Source organism: Orbicella franksi, chromosome 6 (assembly GCF_964199315.1).
Source record: "Orbicella franksi chromosome 6, jaOrbFran1.1, whole genome shotgun sequence".
NCBI classification, from domain to species: Eukaryota; Metazoa; Cnidaria; class Anthozoa; order Scleractinia; family Merulinidae; genus Orbicella; species Orbicella franksi.
Window position 1 is genome coordinate 15,346,617 of NC_138150.1, and position 26,029 is coordinate 15,372,645.

Sequence of the window (26,029 nt, forward strand, 5' to 3'; positions counted from 1 at the left end):
CTGCCAGATTGCAGGTGCTGATGTGATGCCAAACACCAGTCTGTTGTACTGAAACAGACCCATGTGTGTGTTGATGGTGAGGTATTTCTTGGAATCTTCTTCCATCTCTAGTTGGTGGTATGCCTGACAAAGGTCAATCTTTGAGAATTTCTGCCCACCACTAAGCTTTGCAAAGATATCTTCAATGCGGGGTAGAGGATACTGCTCAGCTTGTAGTTCTGGGTTCACTGTGCCTTTGTAACCACCACAAATTCTGACAGACCCATCTTTCTTTGGGACAGGTACAGTGGGTGTTGCCCAGTCGCTCCACTCAACTTTCGTGAGGATACCTTCATTCTGAAGTCTACTCAGTTCTTTTTCAACCTTGGGCCTCAAGGTGTAAAGTACAGCACGAGCTTTGCAGAAATGAGCTTGGCTATCTTCTTTGAGGGTTAGCCTTGCCTTAGCTGATTTGAATGTTCCAAGTTTATCTTCAAAAACATAAGAGTATTTGTCTAGCATGGTCTGCAGATACTCTTTAGCAATTGGTGCTTCAAATTCATCACTTTCAATGTACTGAACAGTATGGACTTGAGTGTTTTGTGGTGTTTTGGGTGGTTGCTTTGGCTTACCTTGTCGTCTCAAGTTACAAACTCTGGAAATATGGCCCACCTTCCCACAATGATAACATATCTGGTCCTTGAATCTGCAATTGTGTGATGCGTGCGAGTCTCCTCCACATCAATAGCAAACTTTAGGCAAGAGGTTTGGCAGCAGTGGCGGTGGTGGCGGTGGTTTGCTGTTATCTGAGATCTTGTCAACTCGAGGTTCTGCATGCAGCTCACCGTGCAGTTCCGAAGCATCACGAACAGCAGTTTCCATCGCTACGGCTATCTCCAAAGCCTTGGAATATTTCAGTTTTGCTTCTGAAAGCAAACGCCTTTGTATCTGCATATTTTGAGGGCCACAGACCAATTTATCCCATAAAGCTTCGTTAAGGTTCGCGCCAAAGTTGCAGTGAGTCGCTAGTTTCTTCAGTTCTGCTACATAGGCCAACACGGTTTCTCCTTCTTGCTGATTTCGTTTGTAAAAACGAAAGCATTCTGCTATTTCCAATGGTTTAGGACTTAAGTGTTGCTGAAGGGTCGTGATGATCTCTTGGAAGCTCTTCGTGGCTGGTTCATCTGGTGAAAGAAGGTCCCTCAACAACATGTACGTTTTGCTGCCAATCAAGCTTGACAAGGTTGGCACTTGGCAGTCCTCATCGATGTTGTTTGCTAAGAAAATCTGTTCTACACATTCCGCATAAGTTTCCCATTTCTCTTGTGTCTCATCAAAACTCTCTATCTTCCCAATAGCAGTCATCTTTTCGACGTTTTCCTACGACTTCATCCTTGTCGCCACTGTCATGTACTTGGTTTATTGCAAGTCGAAGCACATGGAACAGAATGCGCATAAGTGCGCATGCTCATAATGTCAACTGCTGGCTCAATACACTACACATAGTTAACTGATTATTTTAATGTTGGTTTTATAGCATTCTATCAGAAACAGTTGAATGTATATCTGTCCATAGCTGATTGTCATAACTGCGATTTGTAGTGCGAAGGCCTCCACCAGATCTTACTCGCAATAATGCACACACCTTGAATGACATGCTCATTCCCTACAAGTGCCTCTTACAATGGACACCTTTGATTTGAGCTCAAAAATACAGTTGGACCACTGTTAAGTGATCAACCCTGTTAAGCAACCACTTATCAAAATCCCAAAATTATTGCCAGTAAGTGCTCTAGATAAAACCTCTATTAACCAATCACTTCTATTATTAGCCTTCTAAATTGGTCTCCCTGATGGGAGTTTTTTATTGTCCATACCCCTATAATGCAGCCACCCAAAATTGAATGCAAAGAGCTTGATCTAGTTTTGGAAAAGGTGATGACATATAAGACTCCAAAATATAAAAAGTGACCACTAATAAAAACGTTCAAACACAGTTTAGTTAATTGCAGCTTCACTATGTAATACAGAACACAATAATGAGCCATTAGATATATTTTGCATGTTTGGCCCTGTACAGTTGACTCCCGATAACTTGAACCCTCGCTAACTCGAACCTCTCGCTAACTTGAAGTAATTTTCATTTCCCTTCAAGCCAATTTCTATATAATTTTACCCTCAATAACTTGAACTTCCGACAACTCGAACCTTTTTCTATTTCCCCTGAAGGTTCGAGTTATCGGGAGTCGACTGTATCAGAGTACAGTACATAAAAGCCAATTACACAGAAACACTATCTTCTAAATTCCTTCCAATAATCACCATCATAGTGCTATAAAGCTAGATAAATAATGAGAACTGGGCAACCACTAACAACACATAAAGGATATTACATGACTGCACAGGGATACAAAATTTCTCTAAGCAGCCAACCTCTATTAAGAACCTCCCTCCCATTTCCCCGAGGGTGGCTGCTCAATGGGGGTTCGACTGTATTCCACACCTTGATCCCATGGAGGGCTTTATGGTTTGACCTCTCTCAATCTCAATCCCCTTGGAAATCCCAGTTTTGACTCATGGTTTCCTTAAAAAATTTTGGCTTTTGACACCCTACCACCCCCCTTGGAATTTCCAACAACCTTCCTTGGGGTGGGTATGAATATTTTCTGGGGCCCCACAATGTCAGATATCTCTCTCTTGGAGAAAGGAATTAATGAGTGACAGTATAGCAGTTTTCTCAGAATTCAGACTTCATCATTCACATCAATTTTTGTCATTTTAATTATCCATCCAGCTCACATACTTAAATATTTTTACATGCTGCACATTGAACTGGCATCTTACTTGGTCTGCCATCTGATGTGTGTACAAGTATTCCATGACCTGGAGCCCAGTACCCTGTGAGATTCTGACATCCTGGAATCACCTTTTCAGAAAAGATGCTAGACATTAGCATTTTAAACAATACAGACAGCTGAAATCCAGTTTGAGGCCCCATTGGGCCTAAACATCCTGTATCCCATTAATTCCAGTTGCAAAAATTAAACAATTTTCCTGTTAGATATCCCGGGATATCTGTTCTATATCCCATATCCCATTAATTTTCCCCAAAATATCCTGTATTTTGTTAATTTATCATCTGAATATCCCATATCCCGAAAACTCCTAATAGGGCCTCCAGGATAAACTTCAGAATACCTAACAACTAATTAGTACTTCTCATCACATCCCGCTACACTACAATAGTGCATGGTCCACACTCACACCCACAAAGTGGGATCAACAGTCACATAGGAAAAGGTAAAGTCTGCATGCGAGCCAAGAGGCCCATCAGGCTTGAGATTACCCCGGATTCTGTAGCATGAAGCAAATAGGAATATTTCTACTCTCCCTGGATGGGATACTATTCCATCACAGGATTACTTGCATTAAATTCGTCGGTACCCTTTTTTTACACCTGGGTAGAAAGAGGCACTGTGAGAACTAAGTGTCTTACCCAAGAACACAACATAATGTCCCTGACAAGGGCTCAAACCCAGACAGGTCGATCTGGAATCAAGCGCACTAACCATGAGGCCACTTTTGTTCACTTTTGCTGGCGCAAATCAGAGCGGATAGTTTTGCAGTCTCACGATCAATTGGATTTTATGATCTATTGTGCGATACATTTTTGATATTTTCTCGTTCTATACCAAAAAAATTAAATAAGATGCAGTCTTTCTGACTTAAAAGAGCATTGATAATGCATTTTAAATCCTGAATACTGCCCTGCCAGAGGAGTTTCCTTCGATCTATCTGCAAACTTAATTAATAAAATCATGTCAGAAGGGGACTAAAAGCTCGCGTACATATTTGCAACACACGTGCAGTCTGTATATCTTTACCAGAATTTGAACCAGGAAATACGATGAGAAAATTCGGACAAATCTATCACTTAATTACACAAGAGTTCGTTTACATTTACAAAGTGGAAAATTTAGATAGTTTCAAGGAAATATCCTACCGTGGTCGTCCCCGTGGCCGCCATCTTGTTTCATAGAACCGCGTTGTCTTCTGGGCTATTACACCAGTCCCCCAACGTAGGGGAATAGATTTGGCGGGAAAAAACACAAGCACCCAACTCTTACAGCAAATGCGAAACCTCGAGCGATATAACAAGCCCCCCGTCCGCCTACCCCGGCGAAAAATATGCTCACTCGCTATTTGATAGCCCAGCAATAAAGGAAGAATAACCAAGTGAAGCGTACCCCTCAAGATTACTTAAAGAAATTGATTATTTGAATATTGAACCCGCTAATCGTTTCAACAATACAATAATGAATTGATTATTTGAATACTGAACTCGCTAGTCATTTCAAAAATAAATATTAAATTGATTTTTTTGAACATTAAACCCATTAGCCGTATTCTTGGAACGACTAGTGGGTTCAATTTTCCTATAATTAATTCATTATTGCATTCTTGAAACGACTAGCGGGTTCAATATTCAAATAATCAATTCATTAATGTAATCTTTAGGGTACGCTACACTTGGTTTGACTGTAAATTTTTCGTGTTGTTTTTGTAGTGGGCCGAGCGACGTTTCATGCTCATTCAACGACCGTTCTACTGTTTTGTATGGGTAATTACATCGATGAATTCGAGTGCAATTTGGAATAAACAAGTACGAGGAAATTTTTAAAAGGCTATCAAAATCGCTTGCAAAATTTAAGTGAAATCTCTGGAATTTGAAGTCTTTGTTTGCATACCTTCTGTCGATATTGTTTGAAAGTCTTCAGAAATAGTCGATGACCATCGGCAATCTTCTTATTTGTCTTCGGAAATTTCAGAGGTCTTCGGCTCTTATCCGGAAATGTTCGAAAGGTTTTCAATAATGTTCTTTGGTCATCGTTGGAAATAAATCTGGGTTCAAGACCAGTAGCCCATTACAGTCCCATTACGGGCCGGCGCTTATCTCCAGTTTACGTTGCTTCGAGCGACTGGGAGTATCACTGGAGAGAAAACCGCTGAAGGAATTAATAAATATTAGAAATTGTCGAGAGACAAAGCAAAGTTACAAACCATTCATAAATAAAAGACATTTAATCAGGAATAGTACAGCTGATAGTATATATTTAATAAGAAGAGTGTCGTGTATCTAAGGTATTTTCATTTTATTGTATAAATTCGTAACTGACGAGATACTTTCGCAGTCAGAAAACCTGAATTCGAAGAATTTTTCTCTATGAAGTTTTCGTACTCTGCTAAAGTAGATCAAGTAAAAAGACGGAGCCAGTAAGTGACCACTGCATTATCGCGTGCTAGGTAAGGACGTGTTACCTACAGATGTCACGTGAATATCACGTGCAGATATCAACACCACGTCGTATATATTCTTTACAGTCTTTCATTTTCGTTGTGACATAGAGATCTCGATTTAAGAGAACTTTTCTTTACTTCAAAGTCTTACTCTGAGCACGTTTAAAACTTTCAAACGCTTATATAGCGCTTTTGCGAAACCTATCTAAAAATCGTTTCAGTCAATACTCGTGCTATAAAATACTTGTTTATAGCTCTCTCTACACCTCACAATTATCCGCCAATAGACAAAGTACCAGCAGGTGCTTTGCAATCTGACTAGATTTTCCGTCTTTTGGCTTGCCGTTTCTGCGCAAGATTAAAACTTTCTTGAACGCAATTTTTTTTCTTTTTGACTTCTCTTATAGAGCCGAGGGATACTTTATCTAAACTCTTCCTTTAACAACCAAATGCCCTTTCCCGATAAAGAATCTCTTGTAAAAGTGCAAATCTGCCTCAGCATGGAGCGAAACACGACCGAGTCACTCTGTGGAAGTTTTGAACCAAATTCATCCAGAATCTCTTGCGTGGTAGCTTGTCCAATCGTTGTGCATTGTGACGCAATGAAATTCCGTATTTGGACAAGTAAATCGTCATTCTTATTCCCTGCGTCGTCGCTAGGCAACATATTATTTCGCGCCCTCATTTTGGCCAGCAGTTGACTGGAGTGAACTGGTTCTGAGCCTTCTACTGTGGCACTGCTCATGCCCATCACATCGCCGCTGAAGTGAGGCTTGGGTTCCACACTGGAGGAGGTCTGGTAAATACAAACAAAACCCCAAACTCATTTCACTGGTGTGATCGTGTAGTAAGTGTGATTTGGCAAGGTCGACCACCTTGCGAGAAGTAAAGGTCGAGAAACACCATCGTTGGTGAATGACATTTCGACCACCTGAGCAAAAGTAGACTCCCTTCTGGAGCTGATTGTCACTTAGGTTGTCAATATATCAATCAAAAATAATAGTCTTTCTCTACACAACGCAAACTCTCATTCATTCACCGAGAGCATGCGAGGAAAAATAAAGCAAGCGATTGGCGAAATAATAAAACAAGCTAGGCTAAAAAGTATCCTCACCTTTGGACCTTCCTCTGTGCCAAGCTTCTTTTTCTGTCCGAAACGCGGCCTGGTCAAACAAAAACACACGTATTGACACCTCGTAAACTAGTTACTAAAAATGCTGGATAGGCAGCCTGTCTTATGAACAACCACAATTTACGACCAACCGATGAAGTAGAAAAGTAGAAGCTACGGTAAACGTCATCTAGAGGGTCTAGAAATTTAATGGATTCAAACCTTGGGAGGAATAAAAACCAAAAAAATATCGCCATTTTTAAAGGACTTGAAAGTGTTTTTGCTTTGGTTATAATACAAGTGTAAGGTATTTTTAAGACCCAGTATTAACCATTATTCTTTTGGTGGGTCTGTTATTGTTTTGGTTTACATGATAGCGAGGTTTCTATTATTTTCCATTCCTCACAGCGCCCAAAGCATCTTGGCCAAAACTGGGTCTTCAACCAATCACAGTAAACATACTGTTGTTTCTACCAATCAGGAGTCACATCCAAACAAATCGTGACTTAACTCGCGCACGTTTTCCCGCGCTTGCCATCGCTTGCATGTCTTACTGATTGGCTCATTGCACTTCATTGAGTATGTCCGAATGTTATTTTCATTACAATAGTTTTCGTTTTATAACGCCATGAGAAAACCGTTCTGTATCCTGCGTACAATTTATATTTTCCACAACCATACCTCTTTGAAGGTAGCTCCGACAGACCAGATGAGCCTGACGCGCCTGTCCAAGTGGGAACACCGCTGACTGCACTCAGGCATCGTTGGCGGGACTTTTTGAGCGCCTTGACAGCATTCTCTGCAACACGGTTAGCCTCACTTTCAACCAGTGCTACGTCGGGATTACTTGACTCCATGATGACGTCATGTTTTAAGGCGCTATGTACACCTATCAAGATAAATTCTTCCAGTGTAAGTAAATGTACAATATTCCAGCACGCAACCTTAAACGTTTTATTTCAAGGTGTAATTTTAAACGTTTTATAAACCTACATACAGGAGAAAGAAAACGATTTCGGGCATTGTTTGAGACGAGTGGTGTTTTCTAAGTGGGGATGAGTAATCAAGAGATAACAATTAAAATGTAGTTGTTACTGTCCAAGCCTGAGATCCAGATGTTGTTTGTTTACTTCTTCGAGTCAAATCAAGCTCCGCTTGGCTTTCTGCGTTGCGCACGAGGCGAAATTAACATAATCAACACAGGGTTTATCCTTTCGAATCACACATAAATATAATACCTTCGTAGAAGCACTCGACAAGTTTCCGATTCCCAGTAGCCAATTCAAATGAAATACGAGTATCCTCGAGCACTCCGAAGTTGACAGGTCAGTATGACGTCAAGAGATAATCATGGGTGCTTACCATTTACAAAAACCATCCGGTTGGAAATTTCAGGCATAAACATTAAACAATTAAATTCGTCGTTGCGGGAGAGGGAATCGCTATAAAGTATATCCACATCAGCTAGACAGACTTAAAAGAGCAGAAAAATGGCATCAAGTCAAATCACAGCCCATATTTTCTGAAGCTTCCCAAACGGAATGGCGCGAACCATTTGATTTTCCAAGTGGAATTTCCGGTTTTCCCACGTAAATGGTAAGTACCCCATGTTGCTTATCTTCATAAACAAAAAGCGCATGCTCAGCCAAATGTCAGAGAAGGAATTTCTGCCGAAAACCGACTTGTTCTTCAACTGGATACAACAACAATAACGTTCTAACCTGTTTTCCTAAAGAGATGTTTCAAAATAAACTCGTCCTGACGAGCGCTGTGTTTTTTCTGTTCTTCCATTTCCTCTGCACTTGACTGGCTCGTGTTCTGTGGGTTGTAAATCTCATGATAGTCCAGGTGGTCGATGTGCTTACCGTCCAGTTCTGTAAACCGAAACAAATGTTTCAAACCATTGAAGGACCTCGAAGAGTACAACAACTTGGAGTATTTTTATTTTCCCTAGCGGATGGGATGCTGGTTTGTCGTACTTTATTTTCCTCGACCACATACATTTTTTCTGGTTGTAAACATTTTGTCGAGAGAGATACCGCCGTTGTCAAAGTAAAGCATCTTCCTTTTACTTTCGTTGAACATCAATGTTTAAAAAAGTAGACAGTGTAATTGTTAGTACGTGAAATTGTTATGTTAACTAATGTTACATGTTGTGAATAAGATACTTTGCAATATTTTCTTTGGAATGAAACTCTATGTGGTTTCCAAAAAAAATCTTGCCAAAGATCACGACACGAGAATTAAAACTAACTCGCTGCCGGTTTCCCAGTCAATAAGAGTTAAACTGCAAATGGCCAAGAAATTGATGTTTCAAATACAACTGATAACAAGACACTTACTTGCCCGTCGTCGTTTCTTCTTCTTTTGTTTCACTCTAATTCGCTTTTTTAGCTCTTCGTCGCTCAAGGACGCAAACTTTTTCTTGCCCTTTTTTGATGTAACAGTCGCTTTTCGTGGACTGGCCTTGTCACCTTCCTTAAGAACAAGGTCGTCTTCCGCAAATGTCACCGTATTTTTTCTCTTTGGTTCCGTTTCTTTTTTACTTTGGCTCGGAATGCGCCCTTCATCTGCTTTAGATGTCGAAACGTCATTAACAGATGAAGCAGATTCTATTTGTTCTACCACTAAATCTTTATTGGGGACTTCAGCCAGTGCTCCACTTATGTCATCTTTTCCGCCATTAGAAAGGACTAACTGCGTCGTAACCTCTTCTCCGCTGGTTTTCTCCTCAGTTCCTTTTGCTTCTTTCTCTATTTCTTCCTCCCCTTCTTTATCCTTTGTCAAGCTTCGTGCTTCTTCAATGTCTCTCCAGTCGATGGAAAACGCTCCTCCACTCGTTTCGTCATCGAGCCCTGTCTTGCTGGATTCTTTCACCGTTTGCTTCAACGCCTTCGCAGATTTAGCTCTTTCCAGTTCCTCTCGCTCTGTTTCCTTCTTCTTTCTCTTGCGGGATCCAGGGACTTTGACTTCGCAGTTCGAGCCAGCAAAGATGGCGCTAGTTTCAGTGCCGTATCGCTTGTCGCAATTGTCCAAAGTGAAGAGCTCGTAAAGATCGTTTGACTTGAAGAACCTCCGTTGCTTTGGATCCTTCAGCACTCGATTAGTGAGGAATTGTTTGAAAATTTGTCTGTAAAATAAAACAGAACAATTTGGTGTCAGTATTGTACGTGGGAGGGTTTTTGCCTTTTTGTCGAAAGCTGTTATCATTATATGCTTCCTTTGATTTTGAATTTGCGCCCTAGATCATTGGTTTGCTCTAAACAACCAGCAAACATGCTGTTGTTTCAAACTATCAGGAGTAGACCCAAAACCAATCGCGTCTAGACTTTCGCGCGTTTTCCCACGCTTAGCGCCGGTTGCACGTTGTCGCTTCGTGTTCTGATTGGTTCATTGTGTTACCTGCTTTTGCTGTGATTGGCCATATCTTCTTACTTTGGTTTTGGTGTCATGACAGCCAACTGAAAACCGCTTTGAGCAAGAACACGCCTTTTATCGCCATAATTTCATAAAAGCTTGTTAGTTGACTAAACAGCATTACATTTCTTACCGATGGTAGATCTTCTCCTCTATTGTTCCACTAGTAATTAGACGATAGATGGTCACGTGTTTCTTCTGACCGATTCTCCAGGCTCGTTCTCGTGCTTGGGTGTCAGTGCTCGGGTTCCAGTCAGGATCATAAATGATAATCCTGTCTGCGCCCACTAGATTCACGCCCAAGCCGCCAACACGAGTGGTGAGAATGAACATAAAAACTGAACGATCCTAACAAGTGAAGAAAGGATCCAATTATCAACATATTTTCCACTACGTACTGTATTAAAACATCAAGTTTTATACCATGCCATCGAAAGTACAGCCAATTACAATACAGGAAAGCCGTTCTATACTTGAAGATATTACACCAGACCTTCCCCTCGTTCACTGCGCTTATGTCGCACTGATTGTGCTCGCCACTGTATTTTCTATGACATGGCATAAAAAAGTTATGCAATGTCTTACGTTGGTATACCATGGAATAACCCACAAAATGCAAGTGACCCGTGGGATATTTCATGGTGTACCACTCGAAAGCGTTACATAACCAGTATATACGGCAACGCCCTGTTTTCTGGAATCCGGACAATGTTTGACTTAACAAATCTCGCTCACACTCTTATGGACTGAAAACAACAATATTGTAACCAACATTGAGCGCAGGTCTACGCGTACGTTTTTGTTGTCCCTCCCATTTTGAACATCGTAGATTAACGTATTAAAATGGGTATTGTCCACTGAGTTCCGGGTATATATGTGCAAAGCACTTCGACAGCTTTCTGCGCTCAAACAGCCGCAAGTGCAATCATTTTTTAAATATATCTTTGTCACGGTTTATCAGACTCCTCGGCCAATCAAATGCACAAGCAAACTTCTGACCCTTTTGAAAGCTATTTAAACTTTTCAGCCAATCACATAGCCGGCAACTGTATATGCCGCAAAGTTTTGCCCCTGTTTGTTGGCTTTCCAAAATTACTAAGCCAATCAGAGAGTCAAAGCCTTTACGTGCAATCTGGCTGCACATGAGTACTTTGCCTCGTTTATTTCTGGAATAATTTGCTTCCAAGAAAAAGCAAATAATTATGATTTGTCCAGTGGATGACAACAGAATGACAAGAGATGAATCGATCGCGGAGAAAGGCTGGTATGGTAGTACCTCGTTGAAGTTTTTGATCAAGGGCTGTCTTGAGGCAACCGGTGTGGAACCATCAAGTCTGAAGTACGTGTAGCCTCTGGATGAAACAAACTGTTCTAGGATGTTTAACATCTGAAAGATCAAATTTTAAGATGTTACAAAGCTGAAACATACGCTGGTAAAACGTTATGTTATCAAAGATTCGTCAAAAACCCTTTTCCCGTTGAACACCGATCACCTACTCCGAGAAGCACACTGCCTATCAGCGCATTTAAACCCAACAACCAAGTCAGTGTAAGAACTTTGTCATGAGCAGTTGAACAGTAGCTATCAAACATGCTTCTATCGACCAAAACTAACACCTCGACTTAGAAGAACATTAAAACCCTTTTTCACAGCCTAGATAAACAAACGTATATTCTTAAGCGCATCCTATGCCTTCACTGCTAGAGATTTTAGGATTCGAATAAGATTCGACAAGACGCGTGCGAAATTGAACCTGTAAAGTTCCAAATTGGTGAGGTAGCGTAGCAGTTTCAAAGGTGTTACATTACTTACAGTTGCTCAGTTGCAAAAAAACCGTCCGAAACTTAGTTTAAGCGTCCGAATTATTTACGATACAGTATATAACTTTTATATCGCTCCAATTTAGTTTCCTTTATGGAGAGAACTCTTGTTGAGACACCATTTGAGATCAATACGAAACGGCTTGACAGAATTGTTCTTATTTTCCCGTCGGTCTATCTGTAAAACCTCCATGGTGCATTAAAACTATCATTTTCACAGATGTTCCTGACCCTAAAACGTGTTTTGTAGGCCTAAATTTATGTTAGCTATGTTTCAGCTAAGTGTCTTAAATTTGTCAGAACGTAGGGTTAGATAAAACAGCCGAAATTTTAACGTCTGAGATTTTTGGCAAGTAATGTAGTTTCTAAAGAAACTGTTGGGCTGTGTTGGTGGGCAAGTGAAACACTTTGATAAACTTGACGTTAACGGCCGTAACGAGTTACCGAAGCAGACGTTTGGAGTGTTAGCCCTTCGTCAGAGCAGAGAGTTTAGAGTTACAGAAAACTGCTCAAGTGGTCAAGTAGCATCTCTGATTGGTTGCTGTCAGACTATGAATTTTCACGCCCAAAGAAAAACAACTCCGAAGACCTAAACGAATCTCTTAAGAGCTTTGTTATCACGAGGGAATTTTTTAGGTGGAATTTTACAGTTTTGTCAAGCGGAGGAAGAATTGAACGTGCAACAGGGAAGTCTCAACACTGTAACATCCTCTACTGACCTGCCTGGTCTGTGAAAACAGTAAAACTCGATGTCCTTGCTCATGCCACATCTTCAACAAAGCTTCAACAACGATCATCTTTCCGGATCGTCTCGCACCCCCATACCCCTCATCAGAGTCAACCTCGTCCTCCTCACCCCCCTCCCCAAGTTCAGCCTTTAGAGCATCTTGTTTGGCCTTCCATAGAGAGCCGGCCTCTGATGTTAGATCAGGATGATTGCAAATCTTCCGCAGCATAATCAGACCCGGAAAAACCTGTCAGGATGAACAACGCAGAACATGAAATTCATGATCTTAAAGTGAGGTAGTTGGTACCGTTTTTTAAATTGTTAGAAAACCTATAAAAAGTTAACGTAAATTATGTGACTAGAAACATGCTAATCTTTGGGAATACTGTAAAATTCCGCTTATAAGTCCCACCCCCATCCCCCCTTCCCCAATTGCATAGTCTGACAACCTCACAAAATGTAGGCGGGGGACCTGCGATGAACTATGCTGTTCAGTAGTATAATTTCAGTATAATGATGGATAGTAGCTATAACAACACTCCTTATCGCGTCATGCTACGGAAACTAGAGTCACTCGACAGAATGATGAACTGGTGAGCAATTCCATTCGGATTCTCTGATCATCTATTTTGATCAAGAGGGACAGGGCAGAAAACCTGAGTGTAGGTCACAATGGCGCGGTGTGATGCAACAAAGCAAAACAAGAATGTGTTGAATGCTATTTTGTCCTGAAGACGACATCGCACCAACCTTGTAGTTTCCAGCCAGAATCGCTTGCACTTCACTGGAGTCTAAATACTGCTGGTATAGCTCACGCTGCTCCTGAGTCAGACGACAGAAGAGAACCTGTAAAAAAAAGAAACAGTTAATCAACAATCTCAGGTAAAACTGTTAGAAAACAGACCACAATCAAGTGGTCTAGTTTTCTGACAGTGTTCCCATTTAGTGGTTTTAGTACTGCCATTTTCTATTTTGGTATGACACTTAAATTAAACACTTACTTACACTGGTGAGTTTTATTAAGGTAGCGGTGAGTTTTATTCAGGTAGCACAGATGGGAAATCATAGTTGCGAACTAAGAAGAAGAGACTGAAGAGATTGGGAATGTGTTTGACTGAGGTTTCATGAGTAAACTGTTATAACTGTGCCACTCATAAACACTCTGGTTGTACTTGTACTGTTCGATAACTAGCGAACAACTCGCGTAGATCTCGTCCATGATATGATAACTTTTCTTTCTTTACAAATAACAAAACTTCCATTTAACCTGTCCGGATCTGTTTTATGAAAAAGACCTGTTCCCCTGGGCACACCAACTATATGCTATTTACACGAATCTACCCACTGTTTCGTTACCCACATTGAACAGGGCACGAGAATTGGAGATACCTAGACAAACCATTGTACCAAGGCGTGTTAAAACACTGGACATATTTCACGCAGAAAAAATGCCTTTGATAAAACACCCTCTGATAGGTTAAAACAGCAGTTCCTTGGCAAGTAAGCACCCTCTATTCTGCTAGAAAGTTGTGTGAAGGCAACATAAGCGACTTAAAGGAACTCAAACCTGCTCGTTCTTTGTTGGAAGCTCCAAACTCATGTTAACGTCTTTCTTCAGTCTTCTCAGCAGGTACGGGTTGATCGTGTCTCGGAGAACACTTGCACACTTGTACGCTGTTTCAACCTGCCAATCCAATAAATCAGTGTTATGATCTCATCACTGCTCATTAGCTAGCAGAGGATGCACTTTATGCCAGCAGACGCTCATTTTGATGTGGGAAGGCTCCCCTTGTAAGGGAAGCATACAAGTGAAAGCAAGAGAAGTCTTGCAACCTGCAAGCGGATTCTCTCGAAGGGAATCAAAAAGAAAAAACCCACAAACAACAGTAAAAGGTAAGTGCCTATTTAAATTTCATGCATCACTTTATAATATAGAGGCGAGGATATGCTTGTAAGTACTAAATGTAATAACTGCTTCATATTTCATCTTGAGGAATTAGCCAGCAATATCTGCTTTTTCAAGGCAACTATGCAATTATTTACAACCATTGACCTTTATAACAGGTCAGTACCTGCACTTTAGTAGCATTACTGTATCCTCCCATAGTTATCGGCACAGAGAATTCAGTCATGAACACAGGTAGGGTGCCAAGCTTGCCAGGAAACACAAAGTCAAACAGTGACCACAGCTCTCTTAAGTTGTTCTGCATGGGTGAGCCTGACAGGATGATGCGGTGACATGTTCTGAACTAACAAAATAAATTAGATTAAGTTTACATTAGAGCGGTTTTCAATCGAGTGTCGTAAAACCAAAACCAAACCAATTACTTACCAATTAGACTACTCAGCCAATCTCAAACCGCAGTAAAACCAAAACCAAAACCAAAGTAATCGTCTAATTACTTTTGACACTCAAATGAACCGCTCTATTCAGAAGTTAATTCCTTGTGAGTGCACATAATGATACAGTTTCTAAAAAAATGTGTTAGTCTTTTTAAATCAAACATCTTTAAAATGCTGACGGTACCTGAGCCCTAATGTGTCAATACTTTAAAATAAACTAAGATCCCTGAATATGGGAGAAAAACACTCCTTTTAAGGGGGGTTCTTCTTAACTACAGATTTAGAGCAGTTGCTAAGGCATTGCTGAAGGCGATAATTACAGAGAAGCTATTTTGGAGCGTTTTGCAGTGCTAGATGATAAATTTTATAGGAAGGAACGTTTGCTTTGAAAAAAACATGACTTCGCATGCGTAATCAGTGCCTATCCCAAACCACGCGTTAGAATTTTAAATCCCTAAAACTTGGAAGAAAAGAAGAAGAGTTCTTATTTTTTTTTATGAATTAAAAAATAACTTAGTCTTCTTTAAAACCGTACTATGAAATTACTGTTTTCACGTAAAAGAGGAAAGCTACTTTAGAAAGTATGTTAATACGGGAGTTTATTACCTCATAACTTAAATGATAATGTCAGTTTCATAAAACCCATACATAGCATTAAGCACCTAGACGGATTTAGATGGCTTTCAAGTTTTAGGGTTTTTTCTATTCTGGTCACATGACTGGTCAAATATGGCCGTGATTTGAAGCTTTTGCTGGGCTCTTCAATAGAACAAACCTGTGCAAAAAGATTATCGTTAGGAGGTCTGGTTTTCAAAATGTAACGGTTAGAAACCTTCCATAGCAACAAAATCATGACAAACTGGTAGTTAAGAAGGACCCCCCCCCCCCCTTAAAGACATTTTTTCCATTCTAGGCTCATGTATCTGTTTTTTAATTTTTGAATTAAAATGCACTGTAAGCACAGGGTAATCTCATCCATCTGGTTATTCCAGCCAGCTCAGTCTTGACCCATTAATATGGCCACCTTGTCATTGTGACCAGATTTTGATGGCCAATTGTCTATCAAAACTTAATTTTACGATAACTGCAGAAATTCTCGCAATTATTGGCTAATTTTCATTGTCAATAAGACACATGAATTTATAATTACGCAATGCATCAACGAGCGAGAGTGGACAATTTGACAATTTGTTATCACAAAAAAGAAAAATTGGCATCAGTTTTTCATGCGTCTGTCCTGTTACTGACGATGAATTTTGTCATAACATTGCCAAAGTAGTATGTGGATCCACTAGGCTATCACCTTGTGGATCCACAGTTACTTTGACAATGTTATGACAAAATTCATGATCCATAACATGAAAAACTGATGACAACTTGCTTAAGTTATAAACACTACAGTCCAACCCCTATTACACAGCCAACTATTAAATGGCCACGCCTATTAGGCGAACAGTAATCAAAGTCTCAAAGAGGCATTTTCTATTGTTTTTACCTCCGTTAAGTGACCAACCCCTTTTAACCAGCCACTAGCCATTTCCCCGAGGGTGGTCATTTAATGGAGTTGAACTGTACTTCTAAAAATTTCTTTGCTTTTGAGCTGAGAAAAATGTTTGATTCCAGAGGTTCCATGATCTGCCAGTCCTACCTGTTTACAAGCCAAGGTTATCTCTGCATCAGGATTTCTTATCTTGTGTCCCTCATCCAGAATGACATAGTCAAACCTTTGTGCAAGAAGGCGTTCCTGATGTTGACGCAGTCCAGAATAAGACGTCACTAACACACCATTCTCACTACAGATTTTCTTTATCAGCTCTTGCTGCAACAAAAGATTGATCATCCACTGAATGAATTGTTACAGTCACAGGATGAACAGTGACATGTAGTGCAAGAATGCGGTTGTCAAGAAGCTTATCTACGGTGGTTTAATCTTAGTGACAGGGCAAGAAAATCCATACCCCCACTCTCTCTTAGGAGTTTGTTGTAATAAGACATATGAAAAATTATTTTGCATTAAACAGATACAACACTGTAGCCCTCAGCTTTCAAGATAAGATCTCTTTTGTTGGGCATGGCCTTGTGATGCACATTGCATCATTAAGTCTGCCATCTTGGATCTGAGCTTTCACCAAGTACTTTCAAAATCAACAATGACAATGCAACATAAAGAAGTACTAATTCTGCAATGTTGCTAAAGACAACAAAAAACAAAGAATTTTGTCAAAAAGATGAAATCTGGCTTAACCTGCATGTCAAAAAACAAATGCCATGGCAAAGTTAAATTTTTTAGATAAACAACTACAGAAAGTTTTAGCATCACAGAGGGTCATACAGGGTTATTCTCGTGATGCGTGATTACCTGATTTCATTTTTCGTAAAACATGAATTTAAGAAATTATTCTTCCTGATCCATCACCTCAAGGTTTTGCGTGACCCGCGAAGAACTTGAATTACTAAATGGCATTCATGATTTCACCACTCTATTCTTGGTGATTTTGAGATGTGAGTCCTCTGAATGGTTAGAGTCGTCTATCGAAAGTGATTTAGGCATGTGATTTGTAATAAGGGGCCTTTATTAGCCTTTCACAATTTTGCTTTCTTCCAACACACTTGCTAGTGTAAGAGCAAGTTATTAAAAAAAGCACCATACTTGCTTATTTTTGTGATTCAGGAAAATGAAAAATAGATTTCTGTGATATGTGATTCACTACATTTTCTGCTCGTGAACCATGCCAGAGAACCCCCCTGTACACCCCTCATCACAGGGTAAAAGTTCATTTCAAAATATAGGGATAAACACTATTGGAGAGTGGTATCCACCCCTACTTATATGCCCAGGGGCTAAACATGTCTCAGTCAGGCCTAACAAGAAAAAGCACTATGTATAAAACTGTATATAACTGACCTTGAATCCTTGATAACTTCCTGTCTCATGAAGCACAGCCACCCTGAACTCTGGCCACCATATATGAAACTCCTGCACCCATTGATGAAGAACTGTGACTGGACATGCAATCAACACTGGACCCAGGCCACCTCGCCTATCATATCAGCACACAAACCATCAATTAAAATTATATTATTTGCTGATGATGTTAATGACCGTAACAAACTCATCACACGAGGTAATGTTTGAAAATTCTCTCAAAATTGTAAAAGCAAGTCAGAGTTAATACTGTACACTGTGTATCTTTTTAATTGTTGGAAATTTTATAATTTGTGATTACTCATTTGCTATTTGACTAAGAAGTAAAAACTATTCCTGTTAGTGTACTATACTTGTATTGCAAATTATTCTCAATACAATGTAATTAGAATTTAACAAAGCCAAACACAAAGTAGTAATTTTCTCAGCCAAATTTATCACAAAAATGCTTACAGAGGTCAATATTCTTTTGAAAGAGATAAATTAATATTATTGCTTTTCAAACACGATCACAATAAGTTTTCTCCTTAAACATTATTTGCTTCCAAAGGAAAAAAACAATATGTGAAAGGAGTACCCACTTAGATTTTTTTGCTGATATCTTGCTGTATTGCAGCCCAGCTAGAAAAACAATTGTCTGAATAGTTTTCCCCAGCCCCATCTCATCACCAACAATGCCGCCAGCCTGTTGACAGTGAAGTTCCCACAGCCATTGTACTCCTGTCTGCTGGTATCTGGAGCAATGGGATTGAAAATGCACGATTAACTTTGAAATAATACTCTGAAGCATGGCTTCCCTCATACAAAACTAATATGTCAACCATGTCACACTGACTATGAACAAGATTATTCGCAGAGCTTTCTTCAGGTTCAATTCATACCAGTAACTGAATGCTTAAGTGGTTACTGGTAAATTACTAAGTCACTTATCAATCAAGTTATGATAGGATTACCTGACTGTCATATTTGAATAATACTGATTATAAGTTACATGTACACTTAAGGACGGTGCCTACTAAATACAAAGGTTTTTGCGCCAGGTTAGGACCTTGCGGAAAAAGTAGATCTTTGCAAGGGCTATCAGAATCCACAAAGAAAAAAGAGGGTAGCCACACATTTTTGCGAGATAATTAGCCTTGAATCTCAACAAAAATGCTGACATCAGCATTTTTCTGAAAATAGAAGGAGAGGATATTTCTTCACAGCTTTCTTTAGAATTCCCCTTTAAATACAGAAAAGCAAACACATTTATAACGATCTGAAAACTACATGGTAAATGGTAACATAAAAACCATTTTTGGGATGTTTTTATGACAAAATCATTGCAACAGCACTTTTAGCGTCTCTGACAGCCTTGCTCTGTTTCAGCGAAAATACAGTCTAAATATCTTTTGCTCACAACCAGAAACTAATCAACTGCTGAATAGGCTTGCCACTTCCATTTCATAACATAAAATATAGGGGTAACCACACGTTTATTAAAGTTATTGATCCTTTTTAAACTTTTTACGGTGCCTGTTACATTTTTTCCTGTCACCTCCCCAGTAAGTAAAACATTTGCATATCTTGCAATTGTTTTGCACGCACACTACGCCATCTGCAGGTACATGTTTAAAGTTGGATTTCAGTATAATTTTTGAAAGATAACAGCTAGTTTTTCAGCTGGAAGACGTTAACAGTTAGTGGTTAGCGATATGCTGCTGTTCTGGTGTTCCTGGTTTAAGTACAGGTTCATTAAACTTGATTTGGTCACAGTAGGAAAATTTTGCTTTCAATTTAGTCATGTACTTGGTGGCATAAATGATTCCATCATGTCAAACCAGCGCGCATGAGGCACTTAAACCATGCCTTGCGTGTTGCGCAGAATGTCTGCGCATTAGCAAAAGTAGGCACTGTCCTTAAATATTGTATTCCTCAATTGCTAAGTGCAGTGTGATTGGTCATTTTAGCAGGCTTTATTGCACTGCACAGCTCACTAAAAATTTGAAGCTGTTTTTGTTACGAAAATGTCACATCATTCATTGCCAAGTTTTCCTAACATTCATGGCAAATAGACGAGTTGACTAAATTTGATAACAACTTAGTAACGATTTTGAATTTAATCTTTTTTATTTTGACAGATGTCAGACACGTGAAGCCATTCCACATGACTCAAAATGGTCTCCCAAACATGTCAGATACATGGTAGAGACATAATACGAGTATAATAACTATCTTACTAACCGTGTCTTCTCATTCTGTACTGTAAGTCACTGATTCCAATTTTTCTCTTTGATTTAAGGCCTGCACACTTCACTCTAGGGCCATAAATTTAAGGGGAGAAAACTTGGTCCATAACTTACACTGCTGACCTTGAACTCAATTAGTAAGAGGTATGACCTACCCACCGATCAAGCCGCCAACCCACCAGCTGGCTTGCTGACTGGTTAACTAGCTAACAGACTAACCAATCAATCAACAAACCAACTGGCCAATAGAAGGATGGATGGACTGACCGATGACTGACCCACCGACCAATGGAAGGATGGATGGATGGACTGACCGACTGACTGACCCACTGACAAATGGAAGGACGGATGGATGGACAGACAAAACCTATTGACTCAATGATTGCTTGATTGGTTGATCAATTGATTAACTGTGGACATAGCTGAAAAAGTCAGCCAAGACTTACTTGTACAATTTGTGCCATATTTTGCCTGGAATCTTAAGCCCTTTGTCAAATTCCATGTCAGGAAACTCTTCTTCGTCACTTTCTTCAGCTTGGGAATCACTCCTCTTTTTGAGCAATTCTTTGATTCGCAGCTCCCTAAATGTTAAGATAAAAGGTAATTTCAAAAATTTTAAATCCACTTTTTTTAAAACATCTAACAACCAAACTTTCTGCGACAACTTAATTTACTTACAATTTATAAATATTGCAACAAGTACAATAAATGCATTCCCAAGGATAATCTAGCTTTTTGACTAAGCTCTGAATTTTAGACATAATACTAATTATTATTCCATGAGACCAATCCATAGCAATTGGAGTTACCTTTAGTTATGCTATGCCTAAAATAATATATGTGCATGTAAAATTTACCTGATTCTTTGGCGGTAAACTTTCTCACTTCCATCATCAACAGGTCTGCAGTCAGTCCTTCTTACAGACTTGTTAGTTAGCTTTTTCTTCTTTGCTTTGGGACTGTCTTCTCCTCTGTAGACAACGTTCAAAGAATGTTTCCTTGTCGTTCGTTTCCCTGCTTTTGTTGGCGTTCTTTCTGTTCCCTCTTCATCCTCATCCTCGTACCAGCTGTACTTAAGTTCACTTTCATCTGGAACATATTCATCATCGTAAACATCTTCATCATTGTCATCATTCTCTGTTACAGATCTGGCAAGAGATTTGTTGTTTGCCTGACATGCCTTAACGTTCTGGGTTGCACTGCAATCCAACTCAGGATCTCGCGCATCCTTCAGATCAGTACTACTGTGACCACAGTCTGTGATTCCATCATGCTGCTCTTTTCTTCCTTTAGCGCTCTGCACAGTCCTTCCAAATGGTGTCATCTCTCCAGTCTTAATCAACTTATCTTGCTCTGATTGATTTCCTACAGGAAGCAGAAGTTTACTGCTTTCCTTATCAACTTGAGAATTGCCACCAGAAGTCTCGTGTTCATCTAAAAATCAAACGAGGACAGATGCTTACTGATGAACTTGTAAATATTAGGTATCTGTGGTAGTAGATGTCCAACAGTAGCAATTAAATGAAATAATGAAAGATGCAAATTTTTTCAGGTCATTTTTCCAGTAGTGTTATGGCTGCATTCGCATCTTTCATTATTTCATTAGGTATCTGCTTCAGAAGAGGTGCCTGCCTATAGGAACTTCAGTTGCAAAGAAACAAGTGAAATTCAGTTACACTGTAATACCAGCACACAGTGTGCCTGCCGTAGGAGTTGTCTACCTTACCGTGGGGTCAAATTTGACAGAGTTATAATTAAAATAACTGTACTTTGGATAGTAATAGAAAAAACATACGAATTTACATTATGAGCCCTGACTGGAGTAAGATTAGCCAAGCTTGAAAGTCTCAAAGACTTCCAAGTCTTCCCAAACTCATAAGTGATTCTATAAAAGTTATGTAAACAGTAAGGTCATTTAAGTCGCTAATTCCTATTTTCATCACAGCTAACTGCAAAACACTTTCATGCAGACAAGCAATAAGTCATATAAACTAACAGAAAAGCATTCAAGAAATGTGTTCACATACTTCTGGACTTAATATAATCTATAATCATGTTTACTTATAACATCTATTGCCAGTTAACAGAAATTCTTAAGACCCCCTTCTTTATGGTTCCTCACTAAACTCAGTGTGAAGATATCATGTTGATTTGTAGACACAGTAATGTAGCTCTGATCAGTGTGTACAACCTAAGGTGACATATTTTTAAGTCATTCACATCTCAAATGAATTACCTTCCTGTTCTTCTTCACCCTCCTTGCTGATACCTAACTTGTGATGCAATGACTTTTGAGTGGCTTGTAGTTTCTTTAACTGTCGCAACTGTTCAAATAAGAATATAGAATAAAACGAGAAACTCTGTCAACAATATATTCAAGTTTTTAGTTCATAAACAGTGTAGTCCAGCCTCTCCTAGTGTAGTAGACACCTTAACAACAAAGACACTTCAATCAATACTGCAGACAGTTCATTTAGTCCCAGAGAAACCAGAATTCCTATGATCTATACCACTATATTATGAACACCTCCACAATACACCCACTCTGCCCTGACCCTTGAATGTGTGTAATAACCAGGTTTGACCATACATGTACATGTACAGTTACCAACATAATGATATTACATATTAATTTACTCCACAGTTATTAATTACATTCGACAAAGGAGAATGCATACTATTTTTCCTACAGGATTTACAATCTCCCGCAATTATCGATCCCGATGCCATATGATTTCAGGGTTTGGATGCCATCTTGAAGTGGCTGGCTGGCACAAATGGCCTTGATCTCATGTGAAATTTGGTAGGTAATAATAATGGCGCATTGCAGGCCAAATCTATAAACTTCAAAGGCCTTGTTTCATGCCTATCATGGAGAAATTACTGCTTTGAGATTTAAAATAGAAAGGAAAAAATGCAAGTCAGTGTTCAGGTGGCCTCAGAATGGAAGATCAACGAGTACAGAGTCCTCGAACCTTCACGATCAGTTGTACACTTTCAAGTAAGTTTTGAATATCGATTGCGGATTTTAAGCAGTTTCCCAGACTTTAGAAAACAAAAATAGTAACGTACAGTATTACTTTGAAGTTGAATTCAACTTTTGGAACAATTGGTAATGCCACGGCCGATAAAATGACTGTACAAGTTGGAGAAGCTTTCCGCAAAAACTCAAGCTTCCGCCTTAGCATGAGGAATTAATTTGAACATGCTGTTGTGCAGCGAAGCACGTCTGCGAAAATTTTGAACATTTTTTTGCTTTTACATAGGTTTCTTCACCTCGCATCAATGAAAATTTATTGTTATTGAACTTCCTTTTGCATTTCTTTTCATTTGGTTCCATCGTTCCACCGTTTTACACATCAGGTTGAGTTTTTTTTTTGTTGATATTTTTTTAATATTTTGGCCCTTCATTTATTCAACTTTAAATAAGCGATCTTGATCTTGTGTGTGCTAATTCAACATACCAGTTTATGAATAGTGTGCAGATTTTTCGCAAACTAAGAAAATGTGAAATCGAAAATAGCGCAAAATCTGTCTTACAGATTTTTATTTCACTTTGCATGAATGCTAAATCAGAGCCAATTTCTTATTCCTGAAATTTTAAGGTGGGGTCATATGAGTAGATTTTGAGAAAAACTGGATTTAACCTACTAGTGCCCAGTGTCTCCTTAGGTACTCGGTAGTTCATTTTGGCCATTTGTTGACATTTAATTGTTCAAGTTTCACACAGAGTGGTAAAAGGCTTATTAGCAAACAGTAACTAAAGGAAGGAAAAACATCTTGGAACATTTTTCAAAAGAGTTAGAAGCTGGGCTGTTTTAATCCATCAAAACCATACTAAGCCTCCTTAACTGTATTGACTCGAACACACTCAACTAATCCATGATTATTATTAGTGAATAAAATTATGTGAATGTTTAAGTGTAAGTGATCGTGTGATCATATGCACCTTGTTATCTCTTTGCTTTTGCACTGCTTGGGCTCTATGCCATGATTCATAACCTGTTGCACTTTTACCCTCAAGTCTTTCCAGTATCTTGTCAATCTTTTGCAATTCATTTTCCACAGACCTGATAAAGAACAACAATAGTAATGTACTAATGTTTATAGGTAAACTGTTGTCTGTTTTCCTTAGAGACATTGTAAAATGAGACTTCAGCCAATCTCGTTTCATTGTTCCAATTAAATAAATAATACAATCGGATGGAAGTCAATGATAAGAATAGGACCAAGTAGGGGTACATGTGAGTATTTTCCCAGGAAGCCTGTGGGAATTTACTTGTAATTCAGGGCTCGAAATTGCGACTCACTGGTCGCCAATGCAACCAAAATTTGAGCACTGGTGACTAAATTTTCAGAACTGGTCGCCAGCTGGCGACTTGTGTTTTGTCTGATAACTAAAGAAAACCACGACACAACTTTTGTTTTTAAATCTTTATATTAGGAAATCAATCGGATATGGTAGCTAGTACAGAACTCACCTTTTGGTCCCCAGTAAAATAATGTCTGAATATTACAAGATAATGGAAAAAATTGAACGTATTTTGACACATCGATACTGCGCTCACAACCCACAATATTGTTTCAGTGGCTTCTTCCGAAACTGGGATCGCAGGCACATTTCAACACCATGTGCTTTTCATTTGCCGCCAAAATGGTGGCAGATACCAATCAGTTGAAGGAATTACATGAGTTTTTATGTGCCGGGAATGAAGATTCAGCCAAAAGGTTAATCCAAACTTTGAATCCTTCATCAGTTGTTGAATAAAATACACAAATACGCAAGGACCCGTATTTGTCTCACAATGAAAATCACAGACTTAAAACGTTTTATGCTTCGTTTCATTTAAAATGACTATGGAGACAACCATCACCTTCGGACCAGAGACATATCACCTGGGAACAGCGGTAGCTTTATAACTAAGTGTTACTCGTGTTGTTTCTAATTGTTTTCGCTCTTCAATTGTGACTTTTCTTGCATGCAAATTAACGTATAATATCATGTTCTTGTGTGAGTTATATACAAAATAAGTTGGCAACCAAACTTTTTCCATTAGTTGCCAGCTAGCTCCCAAACGAAAAAGTTAATTCCGAGCCCTCTAATTTGTTTCTTCATTCTGCAGGATGCACAAAGAAGACCAAATTATTGCCCTTGTTTACTGTGCCTTCAGGTTACTGAGATGGTGATGAAATGATCAGAGAAATGAAAAGAAACTCAACTTTGTTTAGCACGTACAAGAAGACCCAGCACCTGCCAGGCTCTACTGGTTGCAGTCTTCTGTTGTGAACTACCAGCCACAAAATTCAGCATTTCCAAAATTGCCCTCTGCAGAAAGTTGTAAATAGGCCTCTCTTAGTACTGCCTACTGACAGGTCCCTCAGCAGGGCAGCCACCTGTTTGAAATCTTTTTTTAAAGCTCTGCTTAAAATCTTTCTTTAAAGCACTGCTTGATGAATTTGAATCTCTTGTATGTCTGGAGTATTTTATTCACCCTCCTTAGTTAATATATCTTTTGTATGGTCACTTATATACTAGCAATACTATCGAAATACTAACTTGATATCTTCATCAACAGCTTTCAAGTTTCTCTCCCATCCTCTCACGATCTCCTCGGTCTCTTTCACAGCAATGGCCTCGTCGACCTGTTTTAAAACTCCTTCTTCAAATTCATCCTGATTGAACACATTCACACCCAAGTTTCTTAATACTGAAGCCTGCTCCTCCACCGGTACAGAGCGAATCAAACCAGAGTCGATTGAAATACCATAGCTTTTTGTCTTGTAGCTACCGGAGTTAGTCTTTTCACATTCCATGGCGTTTTCCTCTTTCTTTCCCTCTGGTCTTTCCGCTAAACATTCCATGGATGCATCCATTTTGTTTCAACCAAGACAGAACGGGTTGAGAGAGCGTGTATAGTTACTAGTCTTGTCAAAACTTGGATAAGCTTACGTAAGCTTTGTCAGCAGCCTTGTCCATTGTGCAAATGCATCTCTAGTTTTCGTTTCCTAATTTTGACAAGAAAAAAAATATTTTCCTTTTAGCGATTTTCAAGTGACATTTATAGCCTTCTCATAAATATAAGAACGTTTTCAAGTAGTGTGCCCTTCTTTCGCTCGTACTGTGATCTCGAAAACATACAACTTTCGTCGAGTCAGCCATATTTATTTTTGAGTGGATG

At 39.2% G+C, this 26,029-nt stretch overlaps 2 protein-coding genes across 3 annotated transcripts in view; both read right to left on the minus strand.

The window, feature by feature from the left end:
* LOC145490991 (nuclear pore complex protein Nup85-like) overlaps nt 1–4,248 on the minus strand; it is a 44,112-nt gene extending 39,864 nt beyond the window's left edge. Inside the window, exons 1-2 of one of the 2 annotated variants that reach the window (XM_081470124.1) lie at nt 3,983–4,248; nt 2,824–2,905 (exon numbers count right to left, since the gene is read on the minus strand). In XM_081470124.1, the coding sequence (XP_081326250.1) occupies nt 2,824–2,905; nt 3,983–4,006 (106 nt within the window). In that variant the 5' untranslated portion in view covers nt 4,007–4,248. Of the gene's footprint in view, nt 1–2,823; nt 3,376–3,982 lie in introns of those variants that run through there. The other variant, XM_081470123.1, reaches the window with a different exon arrangement.
* A 782-nt stretch (nt 4,249–5,030) lies between these two features.
* LOC145490969 (DNA excision repair protein ERCC-6-like) lies at nt 5,031–25,731 on the minus strand. The gene is made up of 19 exons (XM_081470090.1): nt 25,408–25,731; nt 23,800–23,920; nt 22,087–22,174; nt 20,708–21,284; nt 20,297–20,431; nt 18,204–18,356; nt 17,602–17,737; nt 16,345–16,515; nt 14,426–14,602; nt 13,921–14,037; nt 13,104–13,199; nt 12,346–12,600; nt 11,082–11,192; nt 9,939–10,153; nt 8,731–9,518; nt 8,110–8,262; nt 7,070–7,277; nt 6,392–6,440; nt 5,031–6,073 (listed from the first exon to the last, which is right to left on the minus strand). The coding sequence occupies exons 1-19, from the start codon at nt 25,722–25,724 to the stop codon at nt 5,699–5,701; spliced, it is 4,242 nt and encodes a 1,413-aa protein (XP_081326216.1). The 5' UTR covers nt 25,725–25,731; the 3' UTR covers nt 5,031–5,698.
* Nucleotides 25,732–26,029: the final 298 nt, after the last annotated feature.